This window comes from Mustela putorius, unplaced genomic scaffold (assembly GCF_011764305.1).
Source record: "Mustela putorius furo isolate JIRA1106 unplaced genomic scaffold, ASM1176430v1.1 tig00537227_pilon_pilon_pilon, whole genome shotgun sequence".
NCBI classification, from domain to species: domain Eukaryota; kingdom Metazoa; phylum Chordata; class Mammalia; order Carnivora; family Mustelidae; genus Mustela; species Mustela putorius.
Genome location: NW_025422368.1, coordinates 2,656,806 through 2,671,065, shown reverse-complemented (window position 1 = coordinate 2,671,065; position 14,260 = coordinate 2,656,806). Strand labels below are relative to the sequence as shown.

General features: G+C 48.0%; 1 protein-coding gene across 1 annotated transcript in view; it reads left to right on the top strand.

The window, feature by feature from the left end:
• Positions 1-8,960: 8,960 nt before the first annotated feature.
• SP1 (Sp1 transcription factor) overlaps positions 8,961-14,260 on the top strand; it is a 51,294-nt gene continuing 45,994 nt past the window's right edge. The window contains exons 1-3 of the mRNA XM_045073387.1: positions 8,961-9,102; positions 10,152-10,306; positions 10,625-12,140. Coding sequence (XP_044929322.1) covers positions 9,096-9,102; positions 10,152-10,306; positions 10,625-12,140 — 1,678 coding nt within the window. The 5' untranslated portion in view covers positions 8,961-9,095. The remainder of the gene's footprint in view (positions 9,103-10,151; positions 10,307-10,624; positions 12,141-14,260) is intronic.

The window sequence follows — 14,260 nt, the reverse complement described above, 5'->3', positions numbered from 1 at the left end:
TTTTTTTGCTTTTGAGCTTTAGAGTGTCAGTGCTTGAAAGAAGCTTGTGTAGCATCTAAGCTAGCCCGTCACTGAAGAAATTCCATTCTTCCTTAAAAATAGCTGCATGTTAGATGGTGAAACCAGAAGTTACAGTTTATTTCCCCAGACTTCAATCATTCCCACTCCACCTGCATAATTTTTAACATTATCAGGTTCCCCTTATTCTATAGTATACCATTAATTTATTCTTTATCATAACAACACCCCCTCTGAAATGACAGGTTTGGTAATGTTGTTGTTTCTTCCTAAAATTAATCAGAAGAGGGGCACCTGGGTGGCTCAGTCTTTAAGCAGCTGCCTTCAGCTCAGGTCATGATCCCAGGGTGCTGGGCAAGGGCCATCAGGTAGTCCCTGCTCAAGAGGGGGCCTGTTTCTCCCTCTGCCCGCTGCTCCCTCTGCTTGTGCTGTCAAATACATAAATAAAATCTTAAGAAAATAAAATTAATTACAAGAGCACACAAAGAAATGCTTACATTCCACCAGTTAGTAAGTACATCACATTTTGGGAAATGCCACAGAAGTAGAATTGTTGTCAGTTTCGTTCTGCCTTGGACCTTGGTTGGGCACATTTCTCAAGTCCTGAATGTATTTCCTAATCAATAAGAAGGAAGTAACTATACTCTGTATAGGCGTTAGTCACCAGTTTTGTTGCGAGTGACTGAAGGCAAGTTCTTCCTGGGAGGTTCCCAGGGACCTTTGTCCAGGCATGTCCGAGCCCCTGCGGTGGTGGGGGAGGGGAAAGCAGAAAACAGGCCAGCCTAGGTAAAGATTACCTCTCAGCTGGGCTGGAGAGCTTCACGGTGGTGGTGGGAAAACCCCTGCTGGAGGCAAAAGTCTGGGAAGCTCCCGCCCTCTCCCACCTTGCACTCTCCACCGTCTCCCTTGGCCACTTCAAGAAGGAAAGAACATGGTGTTCCAGAGCCCTGTCCCCACAGAAACCACCCACTAGCCCTGGGGACAGTCCAAACTTCCGGAAGAAGAGACGAGAAGTTAGATGTCACGCCTGGGCCTCTACGAACTTCAGCTGGCTTCCCGGGTCGGGGGAGGGAGGGCAAAGCAGGAAGGAGGGGTTTGTGGTTGGGGAGAGCCACAGGGCCCACCCCTCTCCGGAAACTTGGGGGTGGAGAGGCCCAGCCCAGCTCACAGGAGACAGCCAGCTCCGGGGTGGGCCTGGGAGGCCTGCAAACCCCACCCCATTCCTCTGGGCACCTCGTGGCCCAGGCGGGTTTGTTTATGAATCCAGCTCCCTCCTCCCACAGCCCGGCCCTCCGCCCGCCCTCAGGGTGGTCCTAGTTGCATGGGAGGGGGAAACTGGGCCGCCTACCCCCCTACCCCTCCCCTTTCTTCCTCCAGCCTCTCCTGTGGATGAGCGGGGAGGCCAGGTCCTTTTCCCAGTCTTGCTGTGTCTGTCCTGTTAGGGCCATTTTCCTTAATGGGAATGGAAAGCTGCAGGTGGTGTAACTCTCCCAGCTCTGACCTCTAGTGAGGACTCAGGACTGTTTGTCCCAGGAGAGGAAGCTGCTGCATTTTTGGTTAAAAGAGGAACTTTACTCCTCTTAACAATGCTAAACTGCAGGGCAGGACCCCAGTCACTCTTGGGGTGCAGCAGTCTGGGTGGGGGTGACTGGTGGGTAAACTGGCATTAGGTACTGGCATACTTCCAGGTCTGGTGAGCTGAGGTCCCTGAGGTGTCCAAAGGGTTTGGATATTTTAGGGGAGGCAAATGTTTTGATTATGCGTTTATTTCAAGCTGGAGTCCACAGGGGACAGACTTAAATGAGCAGAAGAGCTGTCTCCTTGCTCAGTTTGGGGTCTAGGCTTCTTTCTAAGCCGTCCTTGCCTCTGAGCCTGCCTTCTCTAGCTCTCTAGAATGCGGATAGATTGTGGAATTTAGTCTCAGACCTTCCTCTTCCTCTTCCCCACCACCTCAGACCACCTCTGCTTTTGTTTGTCCAATTGTTGTCAAGCTCTGGAGACCATCAGCTGGGTTTAAAGTCAGGCCCGTCATCTTGCAGCCCTCAGAAAAGAGAGTATTCGAGAAGTTTGGGCCAGACTTCAACTCCAGCAATAACTAAGTTGTGTTGTTGACCATGCCCCCCAACTCTCCAGAATTTTCATTTCCCCCACCCTCAGCCCTTCTTCCCCCTCCAGGCCTTTAAGTTCACCAGAGCCACGTACAGATTGCCAGACTGAACAGAGGCCTTCCTAGTACAAGGTACAGAATAGGCAGGGGTGAAACCACAGTGCTGCTCAGATACAGAAATAAAGACATAGCAAAGGACAGAATAAATCTTTTTTTTAAGATTTTGTTTATTTGACAGAGAGACAGAGATCACAGGTAGGCAGAATGGCAGGCAGAGGGAGAGCTCGGAGAAGCAGGCTCTCAGCTGAGAAGGGAGCCCGACGTAGGGTTCAATCCCAGGACCCTAGAGTCATGACCCGAGCCTAAGGCAGCCAGTTAACCGACTGAGCCACCCAGTGCCCCCAGAATGAATCTTTTTTTTTTCTTATTAAGATTTTATTTATTTATTTGAGAGAGAGAGTAAGAGAGCATGAGAGAGCATGAGAGAGGGGAGAAGGTCAGAGGGAGAAGCAGACTTCCTGCGGAGCTGGGAGCCTGATGTGGAACTCCATCCCTGGACTCTGGGATCGTGATCTGAGCCAAAGGCAGTGGCTTAACCAACTGAGCCACCCGGGTGCCCCCAGAATTAATCTTTTTTTTTTTTTTTGTCAAAGATTTTATTTATTTGACAGAGATCACAAGTAGGTGGAGAGGCAGGCAGAGGGTGGGGGGGGGAGCAGGCTCCCTGCTGAGCAGAGAGCCCAATGCAGGGCTTGATCCCAGGGCCCAGGACCCGGGACCCGAGATCATGACCTGAGCTGAAAGCAGAGTCTTAACCCACTGAGCCACCCAGGCGCCCCGAGAATGAATCCTTTTAAATAATGGTAATAATAAAGAATATCTGTAATTATTCCTGGATTTCTCATCAACAGGTTCCAGGCTTCCCAAATAAAAACCAGGCTTAACATAGTCCTTTTCTTAGTTTTTTTGCCTTTCCAGGGCCCTAAAAAGACTGAGGGATGTGCGTGATGATCCACCCAACTTCTCCAATCACCACTGCACTTCAGATGACCCTAGATAGCGTGATGTGAAAACCCTAGGCTTGTTTTCTTGTTCAGAGAGAAACTTGTCTTGCGTCGAAGACTGTTGATGCCTTATTATCTTATCAGGGACTTTCTCTTACTTTTTCTTTTCTGACCTCCTTTATCCTAGAGTAGGCAGAATAGGTAAAATAGAACAGAATAGAACAGAATAGAGTAGAATAATGTGGGGGCTCCTGGGTGGCTCAGTCGGTTAAACATCAGAGCCTTGGTTTTAGCTTAGGTCAGTATCTCAGGGTTGAGGGATTGTGGGATGGAGAAGCTGTGTAGGGCTCCGTGCTGGGCATGGAGTCTGCTTGAGATACACCACCCCCCACCCCAACTTGTGCATGTGCACACGCATGGTCTCTCTCTCTCAAAAAGATTTTATTTACTTATTTGACAGACACAGCTCACAAGTAGGCAGAGAGGCAGGCAGAGAGAGAGAGGTGGAAGCAAGCTCCCTGCTGAGCAGAGAGCCCAATGCTGGGCTCAATCCCAGGACCCTGGGACCATGACTGGAGCGAAAGGCGGAGGCTTTAACCACTGAGCCACCCAGGTGCACTTCTCTCTCTCAAAAAAAAAAAAAAAATGTCTGTTTTGTATTTATTTTTTCGAATATTTTATTTATTTATTTTACAGAGAGGGCACAAGCAGGGGGAGCCGCAGGCAGAGGGAGAGAGAGAAGCAGGCTCCCCGCCAAACAAGAATCCCGACATGGAGCTTGACATGGGGCTCTATCCCAGGACCCCGGGATCCTGACCCAAGCCAAAGGCAGATGCTCACCAACTGAGCCACCCAGGTGCCCCAAGTCTGTTTTGTATTTAACAGCTGTAGTTGAAAGCTAACTGAGAAGGAAGTTTACAATGATGGTGTAAAAGGAAGGTTTTGAAATATCTGCATATTTTATTTTGTAAAATGTTCCCAGTTACCAGATTGCTAAGTGGAAACTTTTTTTCAAGTTTATTTTTTTTAGTAATTTCTATACCCAACACGGGGCTGGAACTCACTACACCTAGATTAAGAGTCACAGGCCTTTCCAACTGGGCCAGCCAGGTGTGCCAAGTGAGAAATTGATGAAAACAAGAGTGGCTTCACGTCAAGAAGAATGATTTAATTTATAAAAGGCAAGCAACTGAAAGCAGAGAGTCAGTCCTTGGCCTTGTATTGTCTGGAGATCTGTTTAAGATTGGGGGGACTAGACTTCTTTCACTTAAATGTTTGTTTACTGGGTGTCAATTATATGCTATGTTAGGCCCTGAGGATACAAAACAAAAAAGCATCACCCAGGCCCTCAGAATGCTTTAGTTGGAGGAGATTGGATATTTACAAACCTCTAATGGAGGTATGTTAAAAGAACATAGTGGACAGAGTATTCAATCTGGGGGAGTTAGGAAAAGACTTCAGAGAAGTTGTTCTTATCAAAGCTAAGAGGAAGAGTTCGGTACCCTTAGTTTATAGCTAAGTAAACTGTGGTTCTGAACTATGGAGACCCAAGAAAGAATGCTTTGAAGGAAGAGTCCAACAAAGAACAAAGTAAAAGGTAAGAGTGCAATGGACAGTAATGGAAGATGAGCCTGAATAAGTGAGGGGTAGACCACCAAGAATCCCGACAGCCACTCTGGAGTGTTACCACTTAGTGCTTGTACTATTTTTTTTTTTTTTAAGATTTTACTTATTTTTACTTATTTGACAGAGAGAGATCACAAGTAAGCAGAGAGGCAGGCAGAGAGAGAGGAGGAAACAGGCTCCCTGCCGAGCAGAGAGCCCGATGCGGGACTCGATCCCAGGACCCTGAGATCATGACCTGAGCCGAAGGCAGAGGCTTAACCCACTGAGCCACCCAGGCGCCCCAGTGCTTGTACTATTGATTTTGAAGTAAAATATCTCTCAAATGACCCATGTTGCTTTGTAAACACTCTCATTAGGAGTTATTTAAATGATTTCACAAATGGTTATGCAGACAGACACTGGCATGTGTGGGATTTGAGAAACCTTGAAATAAGTTATTCATTTTAAAAAAATGTATCTTAGTTTTGTTTAAAGAAATTTTGTTCAGGTTTTCACAGATGAATTGAACAAGATGGGTCATGCCCATTTGCTCTCTTATCAGAAAGCAATCAGAAATTAAAAAAGAGACCTTTTTCTCAATACCTAGGAATCAAACTCTAATTCCCATTTCAAGGATAAACTAGCTTAGAACCATGGGAAAAAAACACAAGCTTTGAGCCTCGGTTTTCTCATCTGTAAAAGGGAATGGGAACTTAAATTAACTGAAAACATTAAGTTAGACAACACATATATATATAAAACATTCAGAGGAGGGCTCTATGTTAGCTCTTACCCCACCTCACCCCACCCACCCCTGCAACTTTAGGTGTGGTCTTTTGCTAAATACGCGAAACAGCTGTTAGAATCTCCAAAGTTTGGTTTACAAAGATGAGTAATGCGGTTTCTAACATCCCGGAAGTTTCAGTTTCTTCCCTTCTGGAAGTTTCTTCTTTACAGTCTCATCCCTTAGTTTTCCCTTTTTTTTAGGTTCTTTTTTTTTTTTTTAGATTTTAAAAATTTATTTGACAGAGAGAAACACAGCAAGAGAGGGAACACCAGCAGAGGGAATGGAACAGGGAGAGGCAGGTTTCCCATGGAGCAGGGAGCCAGATGCAGGGCTCAGTGTGGGGCTCCAACCAAGGGCCTTGTGATCATGACCTGAACTGAAAGCAGCTGCTTGACAACTGAGCCACCCAGGCGCCCCATCCTTTACTGTTTCTTAAACTTTGGTTTAGGGACTAATCACTTGAAAGAATTAGTTAAAAAGTTAATATTCTCCAGCCTCACCCCAGAGAATCTGATTTACTAGGTCTGACATGGAGACTAGGAATCTACCTTTTTCAAATTTATTTATGTATTACGTAATTATATTTATTTGATAGATTATCATTATTCCTATTTTTATACATGAGGAAGCCCAGGGAAGGGCATTTTGGCAGCTCAGTTGTTAAGGGTCTGCCTTTTGCTCAGGTCATGATCCCAGAGTCCTGGGATCAAGCCCCAGGCTCCACGTGGGACTCCCGGGTCTGGGGGAAGCCTGCTTCTCCTTCCCCAACTCCCCCTGCTTGTGTTCCTCTCTGGGTGTTTCTGTCAAACAAATAAAACCTTAAAAAGGTGTGTGTGGGGGAAGCCCAGAGAAGTTATTATTTTTTAAAGATTTTACTATTTGAGGGGTGCCTGGGTGGCTCAGTCGCTAAGCATCTGCCTTTGGCTAGGGTCATGGAATCTAGTCCCACACCAGGCTCCCGGTTCTGCGGGAGGCCCGCTTTTCCCTTTCCCACTCCCCCTGCTTGTGTTCTCTCTCTCACCATGTCTCTCTCTCTCTGTGTCAAATTAAAACAATCTTAAAAAAAAAAAAAAGATTTTATTTATTTGAGAGAAAGACAGCACATGAACGGGGTCGGGGGTGAGAGGCCAAGAGGAAGAGGAAGAAGCCGACTCCCCAGCCTCTGTGGAGGAGGAGGGGCTGGATCCCAGAATCCTGGGATCATAACCTCAGCCGGAGGCAGCCGCTAAACCAACTGAGCCACCCAGGAGCCCCAGAATCTACCTTTTTAAACAAAGCAAGCAAGGGTTTGGATAGAGACTATCTGACATTATATTTTGGGAAACTTTGATCTAGGGAGAGATGCTATTGTAATGTAATTTGTAATGTAATGTTTTATATAAATGTATACAAGAGGATAATGCCATTTGAGCTGTCACAGAAGTTAGATTTAGTAGTTTTCAGTAGCTAAAAAGGAACAATACAAAACATTTAAAAATAGATATGTAATTATTTTTTATTAAACCCATTAAAAAAAAAGTTATTTGTTTGACAGAGAGAGACCACAAGTAGGCAGAGAGGCAGGCAGAGAGAGGAGGAAGCAGGCTCCCCGCAGAGCAAAGAGCCTGATGTGCGGCTAAATCCCAGGACCCTGGGACCATGACCATGACCGGAGCCGAAGGCAGAGGCTTTAATCCACTGAGCCACCCAGGCGCCCCTAAACCCATTTTTAATAAATGGTTATATCAGGCCTGCTTTATTCAAGAATCTATGGAAGGCTTTTTGTGGGACTGCTCTGGGCTGGAATCTGGCACTATAACTTACTAGTTTTGTGACTTTGGGCCAGTTATTTAGCAGCCTAAATTTCTTATAAAATACATAACTTCTCTGGTACCAGTATTTTCTTTAGAAGCATGACACAAGGAACGCCGAACGCTTAACTGACTTACGCACCTAACACAGTAGGCATTCCACAATCACTTTCTTCAGGGCCTATGCAAAGCAGCAGAGGCCTGTTTTAGGGGGATCCAGACTTTAAAACATAACATGTCACGAAGTGCTGAATTGTAAATTGTAAATAACTTAGTGACAACACGTAAAATAGAAGGGGCTACAGAGAACGACCTCCGTGTCATTGACAAGTCACCCAGGCTGCCTCCACCAAAAGCAGGAAAAAGGAGAGGTGGAATGAGAGGCCAGCAATTCCAGTGCCTGGAGGAAAATGTCCTTTAACTTTGTAGTTAAAAAAGCAGGAACTCCTTATCTTGCCATCCTGCTTTACGCTTAGACGGTATTTACAATGAAGGGGAGAAACAGGAAGTGGCTTATAGGACACTGACGCTGGGAGGCTCTCCAGTGTATTTGAGCCTCAAAGACCAGCCCATGAAAAGTTAACCCTGCAAAAATTACGTAGTTAGCAGCTTTATCTGGGAGAAGTTAATAAAATGGCGTTTGCTGGTCTGACAAAGCCCTTGTGAATTGTCAGTTAACTGCGAGCGCAGCGCCAGATTTCGTCGAGCACGCACCCACAGGGCTTACACCCACATTCAGAGGCATCCGCCCGCCGGTCGGCCCACCCCGGGAAGGGTGAGACTTGAGAGGTACTTTTAAGAACGGTTAAGTGAAGGCTCGAACGAGCCCTGCTGGCGAGGTAGAACTGCGAACCGACGGTCTTGGCCCTGACACTTGCTGAGCAGCAAGGATCCACCGAAGCGTGCCACCTATTCACTGTAAAGACGTCCCCTGAGGAGGGCCAAGATGGCGACGAACTCCTCTTGGCACAGCCCTGCTCCCTTCCCCAGGACGGGAGGCTCTAGTAACGCCCATTGGCCAAGTTGGAGGCGGTGCCTACCTTCCTTCGCCGCCTCATTGGAGTTAGTGACTGAGGGAGACGCCAATTCTCCTCTGCCCACTCCCAAATCCCGCCCCCAGAGCTCATTCGGCGTTTAATTGGCTTTTCATTCACGTCAATCTGCGTCCTAGCATGTCTTTTTTCAGTGTTAATCCAATCATAACTTTCCTGGCTGCCCGCCTGATTTCTGATTGGTTTTGGTCAGCTTCATCCTATCCCATTTCTGCCTACTTCTTAACACCTCCCAAAAAGGACTGTGCCCAGGCATGTCCAGGGTTCTGGTTGGTTGTTGTTCTGTCATTCCAGTCAAAGTTCTTCCTATCCCTACCGGTCAGGGAGCCCGCCTGGCGGTTGACTGGCTTCCTTCCAAGCCTATCATCACTAGCTCCCGCCCACCCTCGCTTCCTGCGTCTTTCATTGGCTTTTAAAACGGAGAGGGTGGCCTCCTTGGGCGGACACCCGGCACGCAACTTTGTCTTACACGCCTTAGCGAGCAGCGAGTCTTGTCATTGGATAACCTACCCGTCTTTCTTCTGCAAGTCCCTCCTTTCTCCCTCCCTCATTGGGCGGGGCAGCAGCGAAGGGGCGGAGCCTAGGCTGGGCTTGTGGCGCGCTGCTCCCTCCTCCCTACCCCCCCCTCCCTGTCCGGTCCGGGTTCGCTTGCCTCGTCAGCGTCCGCGTTTTTCCCGGCCCCCCCCAACCCCCCCGGACAGGACCCCTTGAGCTCGTCCCTCAGCTGCCACCATGAGCGGTAAGGATGAGTCCACTCCAAGCTTAGGGGTGGGAGGGGAATGAGGGGGCGCGCGCGAGGGCCGACCGGGCGGTCCCCGCCGTGAGGGGGGGCGGGCGGGAGGCGGCGGCGGCGGCCTTGGTCCCGCCCGGGGCGGAGGGAAGGGAGGGAGAAGGGGCAGTGGCGGGGCCTGCGAGGAAGAGGGGGATGGGCCGCCCGCCCCGGGGGAGGGGGCAGCGTGGCCTCGCCCGCCCCCTGCCCGCCCCGGCCACGGGGGACGGGCCTTACCCCCCACTATTCGGCCGCCCGCCTGAGGCTCCTCCCGCCGGGGGCTGGAGCCGCGGGGGCGGCCCGAACAGTGCAGGCCCCGCCCGGGCCAACCGCCTCCCTGGTCCGCCCTCTGGTCGCCGCCTGCCCCAAGGCCCTCCCCTCCCCCCGTAGATTTCCCCTCCCCCCCCGTCCCGCCCTTTCCACGCCCCTCACCCCGAAACCGCCCTTTCCCTCTAGGGCCCGCCCTCTGTCCGCCCCGAAACCTCCAGATTCCTAAGCCCTGGACCCCTTTAGTCCTTTGGCAGTATTCACAAATGTTTTCCCACTCACACTTTTTATTTGTTCTTTTTTCTTTGCCCCTCTTCTGCTCTGGGTGCTTTTTACACTTGAAGTTTTCTCTTTCTCCATATCCTTTGACCCTAATTTTAGCAAGCTTTCCATCCACCCACATGTTGTTTTTTGCCTTACCTATCCTCCTTTTTCTCCCCAGGATACTTTTTTGTATTTTGAAACTCTTTGAACATATCCACTGCCCCTTACATTTCCTATGTGAAAAGTACATTTTTAATGTTTTCTGGGTTTAATTTTGTGCAAGTGAGAATTGAGGCCCGGTTTTATGCTCCTAAGCCTAGTTTGTGTTCTGTATGTCCTACAACTGCCCTTTGTCCAATTCACTTTTTTTTTTTTACACTAGTACCTTTCATCTTGCTTTATGTCTTTTTCGTTATAGTGTCCCTTACTCTTCCTCACCTCACTCTTTTCCTTCCCCTAACTTTAAGTTGTCTTTTAATTCCTTTTAGACCAAGATCACTCCATGGATGAAATGACAGCTGTGGTGAAGATTGAAAAAGGAGTTGGTGGCAATAATGGGGGCAATGGTAATGGTGGTGGTGCCTTTTCTCAGGCTCGAAGCAGCAGCACAGGCAGTAGCAGCAGTGGAGGAGGAGGAGGGCAGGTAAGTGATGATCAGGACAGAGTGGGGGAGATGTTAAGAGAATGTGAATATTTTTAGATGATTGTCTTTTCACAGAAACATTTTTAGGAAAGAGCTAAGCCATTTTGTAGCTAGGAAAGTTAACATAGTGAAACAAAAGACTGGGAGATCCCCAAAGATGAGGATTTCAGGAGTATAAATAGGTCCCCTTTTCCTTCCTTCCTTTTCCCCCCTTTTTGTGTGCACTGTTTTGCTGTTTATTTGTTTTATACTGCCCCCTGGGCTGGCAGCTGGGTATCACTAAACTAACTCCTCTCCTCTCCCTTATTTTCTGGCCAGGAATCCCAGCCATCCCCTCTGGCTCTGCTGGCAGCAACTTGCAGCAGAATTGAGTCACCCAATGAAAACAGCAACAACTCCCAGGGCCCAAGCCAGTCAGGGGGCACAGGTGAGCTTGACCTCACAGCCACACAACTCTCACAGGGTGCCAATGGCTGGCAGATCATCTCTTCCTCCTCTGGGGCTACCCCTACCTCAAAGGAACAGAGTGGGAGCAGTACCAATGGCAGCAATGGCAGTGAGTCTTCCAAGAATCGCACAGTCTCTGGTGGGCAGTATGTTGTGGCTGCCACTTCCAACTTACAGAACCAGCAGGTCCTGACAGGATTACCTGGAGTGATGCCTAATATTCAGTATCAAGTAATCCCACAGTTCCAGACCGTTGATGGGCAACAGCTGCAGTTCGCAGCCACTGGGGCCCAAGTACAGCAGGATGGTTCTGGTCAGATACAGATCATACCAGGTGCAAACCAACAGATCATCACAAATCGAGGAAGTGGAGGCAACATCATTGCTGCTATGCCAAACCTACTCCAGCAGGCTGTCCCCCTCCAAGGCCTGGCTAATAATGTACTCTCAGGACAGACTCAGTATGTGACTAACGTACCAGTGGCCCTGAATGGGAATATCACCTTGCTACCTGTCAACAGCGTTTCTGCAGCTACCTTGACTCCTAGCTCTCAGGCAGTCACTATCAGCAGCTCTGGGTCCCAGGAGAGTGGCTCACAGCCCGCCACCTCAGGGACTGCCATCAGTTCTGCCAGTTTGGTATCATCACAAGCCAGTTCCAGCTCCTTTTTCACCAATGCCAATAGCTATTCAACAACTACAACCACCAGCAACATGGGAATTATGAACTTTACCACCAGCGGATCAGCAGGGACCAACTCTCAAGGGCAGACACCCCAGAGGGTCAGTGGGCTACAGGGGTCTGATGCTCTAAACATCCAGCAGAACCAGACATCTGGAGGCTCTCTGCAAACAAGTCAGCAAAAAGAGGGAGAGCAAAACCAGCAGACACAGCAACAGCAACAAATTCTTATCCAGCCTCAGCTAGTTCAAGGGGGACAGGCTCTCCAGGCCCTTCAAGCAGCACCATTGTCAGGGCAGACCTTTACAACCCAAGCTATCTCCCAGGAAACCCTCCAGAATCTCCAGCTTCAGGCTGTTCCAAACTCTGGCCCCATCATCATCCGGACACCAACAGTGGGGCCCAATGGACAGGTCAGTTGGCAGACTCTTCAGCTGCAGAATCTCCAAGTTCAGAACCCACAGGCCCAGACAATCACCTTGGCCCCAATGCAGGGTGTTTCCTTGGGGCAGACCAGCAGCAGCAATACCACCCTTACACCCATTGCCTCAGCCGCCTCCATCCCTACCGGCACCGTCACTGTGAATGCTGCTCAGCTCTCCTCCATGCCTGGCCTCCAGACCATTAACCTCAGTGCATTGGGTGCTTCAGGGATCCAGGTGCACCAGCTTCCAAGCCTGCCCTTGGCTATAGCAAATGCCCCAGGTAAGGCTTTCAGTCTTTTGCATTCATTTCCAGAGCTAACGAGCTTAACTGAAATTGTTGAGTCTAAGGAAGGAAATAGAGATTTTTGTGGGTAACAGTTTCTAGAAGGCACGTTGATCAGAGAAATAGAATGATTCTATTTAAGTCATTTGGAACCAACTGAACGGAAACTTTTTTTTCAGTTAATCTTACGAGAAAGGAGCATTTCTGGGCAGTGTCTTTAGGGTCACTGTACTTCCAGGGCTTTTGGTGCTACAGAACAAGGGTCAGCAAACTTTGTTCTGTAAAGGTCCAGATAGTAAATATTTTAGGCCTTGTGGACCACGTAGTATTCTTTTTTGTTTTTCTTTTACAACCCTTTAAAAATGTAAAACCAGGGCACCTTGGTGGGTCAGTGGGTTAAGCCTCTGTCTTTGGCTTAGGTCATGATCTCAGGGTCCTGGGATCAAGCCCCACATCAGGGTCTGCTCAGCAGTGAGCCTGCTTTCCTTCATCTCTCTGCCTGCCTCTCTGTCTACTTGTGATCTTTCTGTCAAATAAATAAATAAAATCTTAAAAAAAAAAAAAAGCATTCTTATCTCAAGGGCTTTATTTGGCCTCTTGGCCCACCAGCATTGTAGAATGAGACTTGATTATAAACTTGATCTGTTTGTAGAACAGTTATTAAGTAATCAGGTGTTTCTTATGAACTGTAGCTCTTTAAGAGGGAAAAGTGATAAAGTGGGTTCCAGAAGGATTCTTTCTTTCTTTTTTGTTTTAACATTTGTTTATTTAGGGGCACCTGGGTGGCTCTGTGGGTTAAGCCTCTGCCTTTGGCTTACCTCATGATCTCAGGGTCCTGGGATCCACCCCTCATCGGGCTCTGCTCAGCAGGGAGCCTGCTTCCCCCTCTCTCTGCCTGCCTCTCTGCCTACTTGTGATATCTCTCTCTGTCAAATAAATAAATAAAATCTTTAAAAAAAAAAAAAAAAGATTTGTTTATTTGACAGCCAGAGAGACCACACACAAGCCCAGGAGAGGCACAGGGAGAGGGAGAAGCAGGGAGCCTGCTGAGCAGGGAGCCCATTGTGTGGCTTGATCCCAGAACCCTGAGATCATGACTTGAGCCGAAAAAGGATGCTTTTTTTTTTTTTTAAAAGATTTTATTTATTTATTTGACAGAGAGACCATAGGTACGCAGAGGGCAGACAGAGAGAGAGATGGGGAAGCAGGCTCTCCACTGAGCAGAGAGCCCCTTGTGGAACTCCATCCCAGGACCCTGAGATCATGACCTGAGCCGAAGGCAGATGCTTAACCAGCTGAGCCACCCAGGCACCTCTCTAGAAGCATTTTCAACAAAAAAGTTAATACTTAATTTTTAGTTAGCCAGATTATCCTACTCTACTCTCTGATTAATTTTCAGTTAGCTAGAATATCCTACTCTCTGAGCAAGCTGATTAATTAAGGTTTAATTTTTTAAACTTCTGGTTACCTTAAAAGTAGAATCCATCTGCCTTCTCTTACACTAATGTGTATTTTCAGTAAGTTTCTTGGGTGATTCTGGTACTTCCTAGCTAGGAGAACCACTTACTAGACTGCTTTGAAAGTAGCGTATTAAGAAGGGATGGGAGAGAAAAGGAGAAGGCCTGAAATGGAGTGGGGAGGTGGAGCTGAGAGGAATTAGGAATAAGGAGAGCATTGAAGGGAAAGAGTCCTCAGGGAAGAGGTATGTATTGGAATGTATGTTTAATCAGTGGACCACAGTACTCAGTTATTCATTTCGAATAGTGTTTCACTGTTGGTTAGAGATAAAAAAAGTGAAAAAAGTGAAAGCCTATTTAGAATTTATTTTAAATTCTGTGGTGATGCAGCTAATCTTTAATAAAGCACAAGAAGAGGATAGTATAGAATTTTTTTCAAGACTTATTTATCTGAAGAGGGAGGGGCAGAGGGAGAGGGAATCCAAGCCTACTTAAAGCTCAGAGTCAATACTGGGCTCAGTCTCATAACTCTTGAGATCAGACCTGAGCCAAAAATCAAGAATTTGATTCTTGGGGCGCCTGGGTGGCTCAGTGGGTTAAGCCGCTGCCTTTGGCTCAGGTCATGATCTCAGAGTGCTGGGATCGAGTCCCGCATCGGGC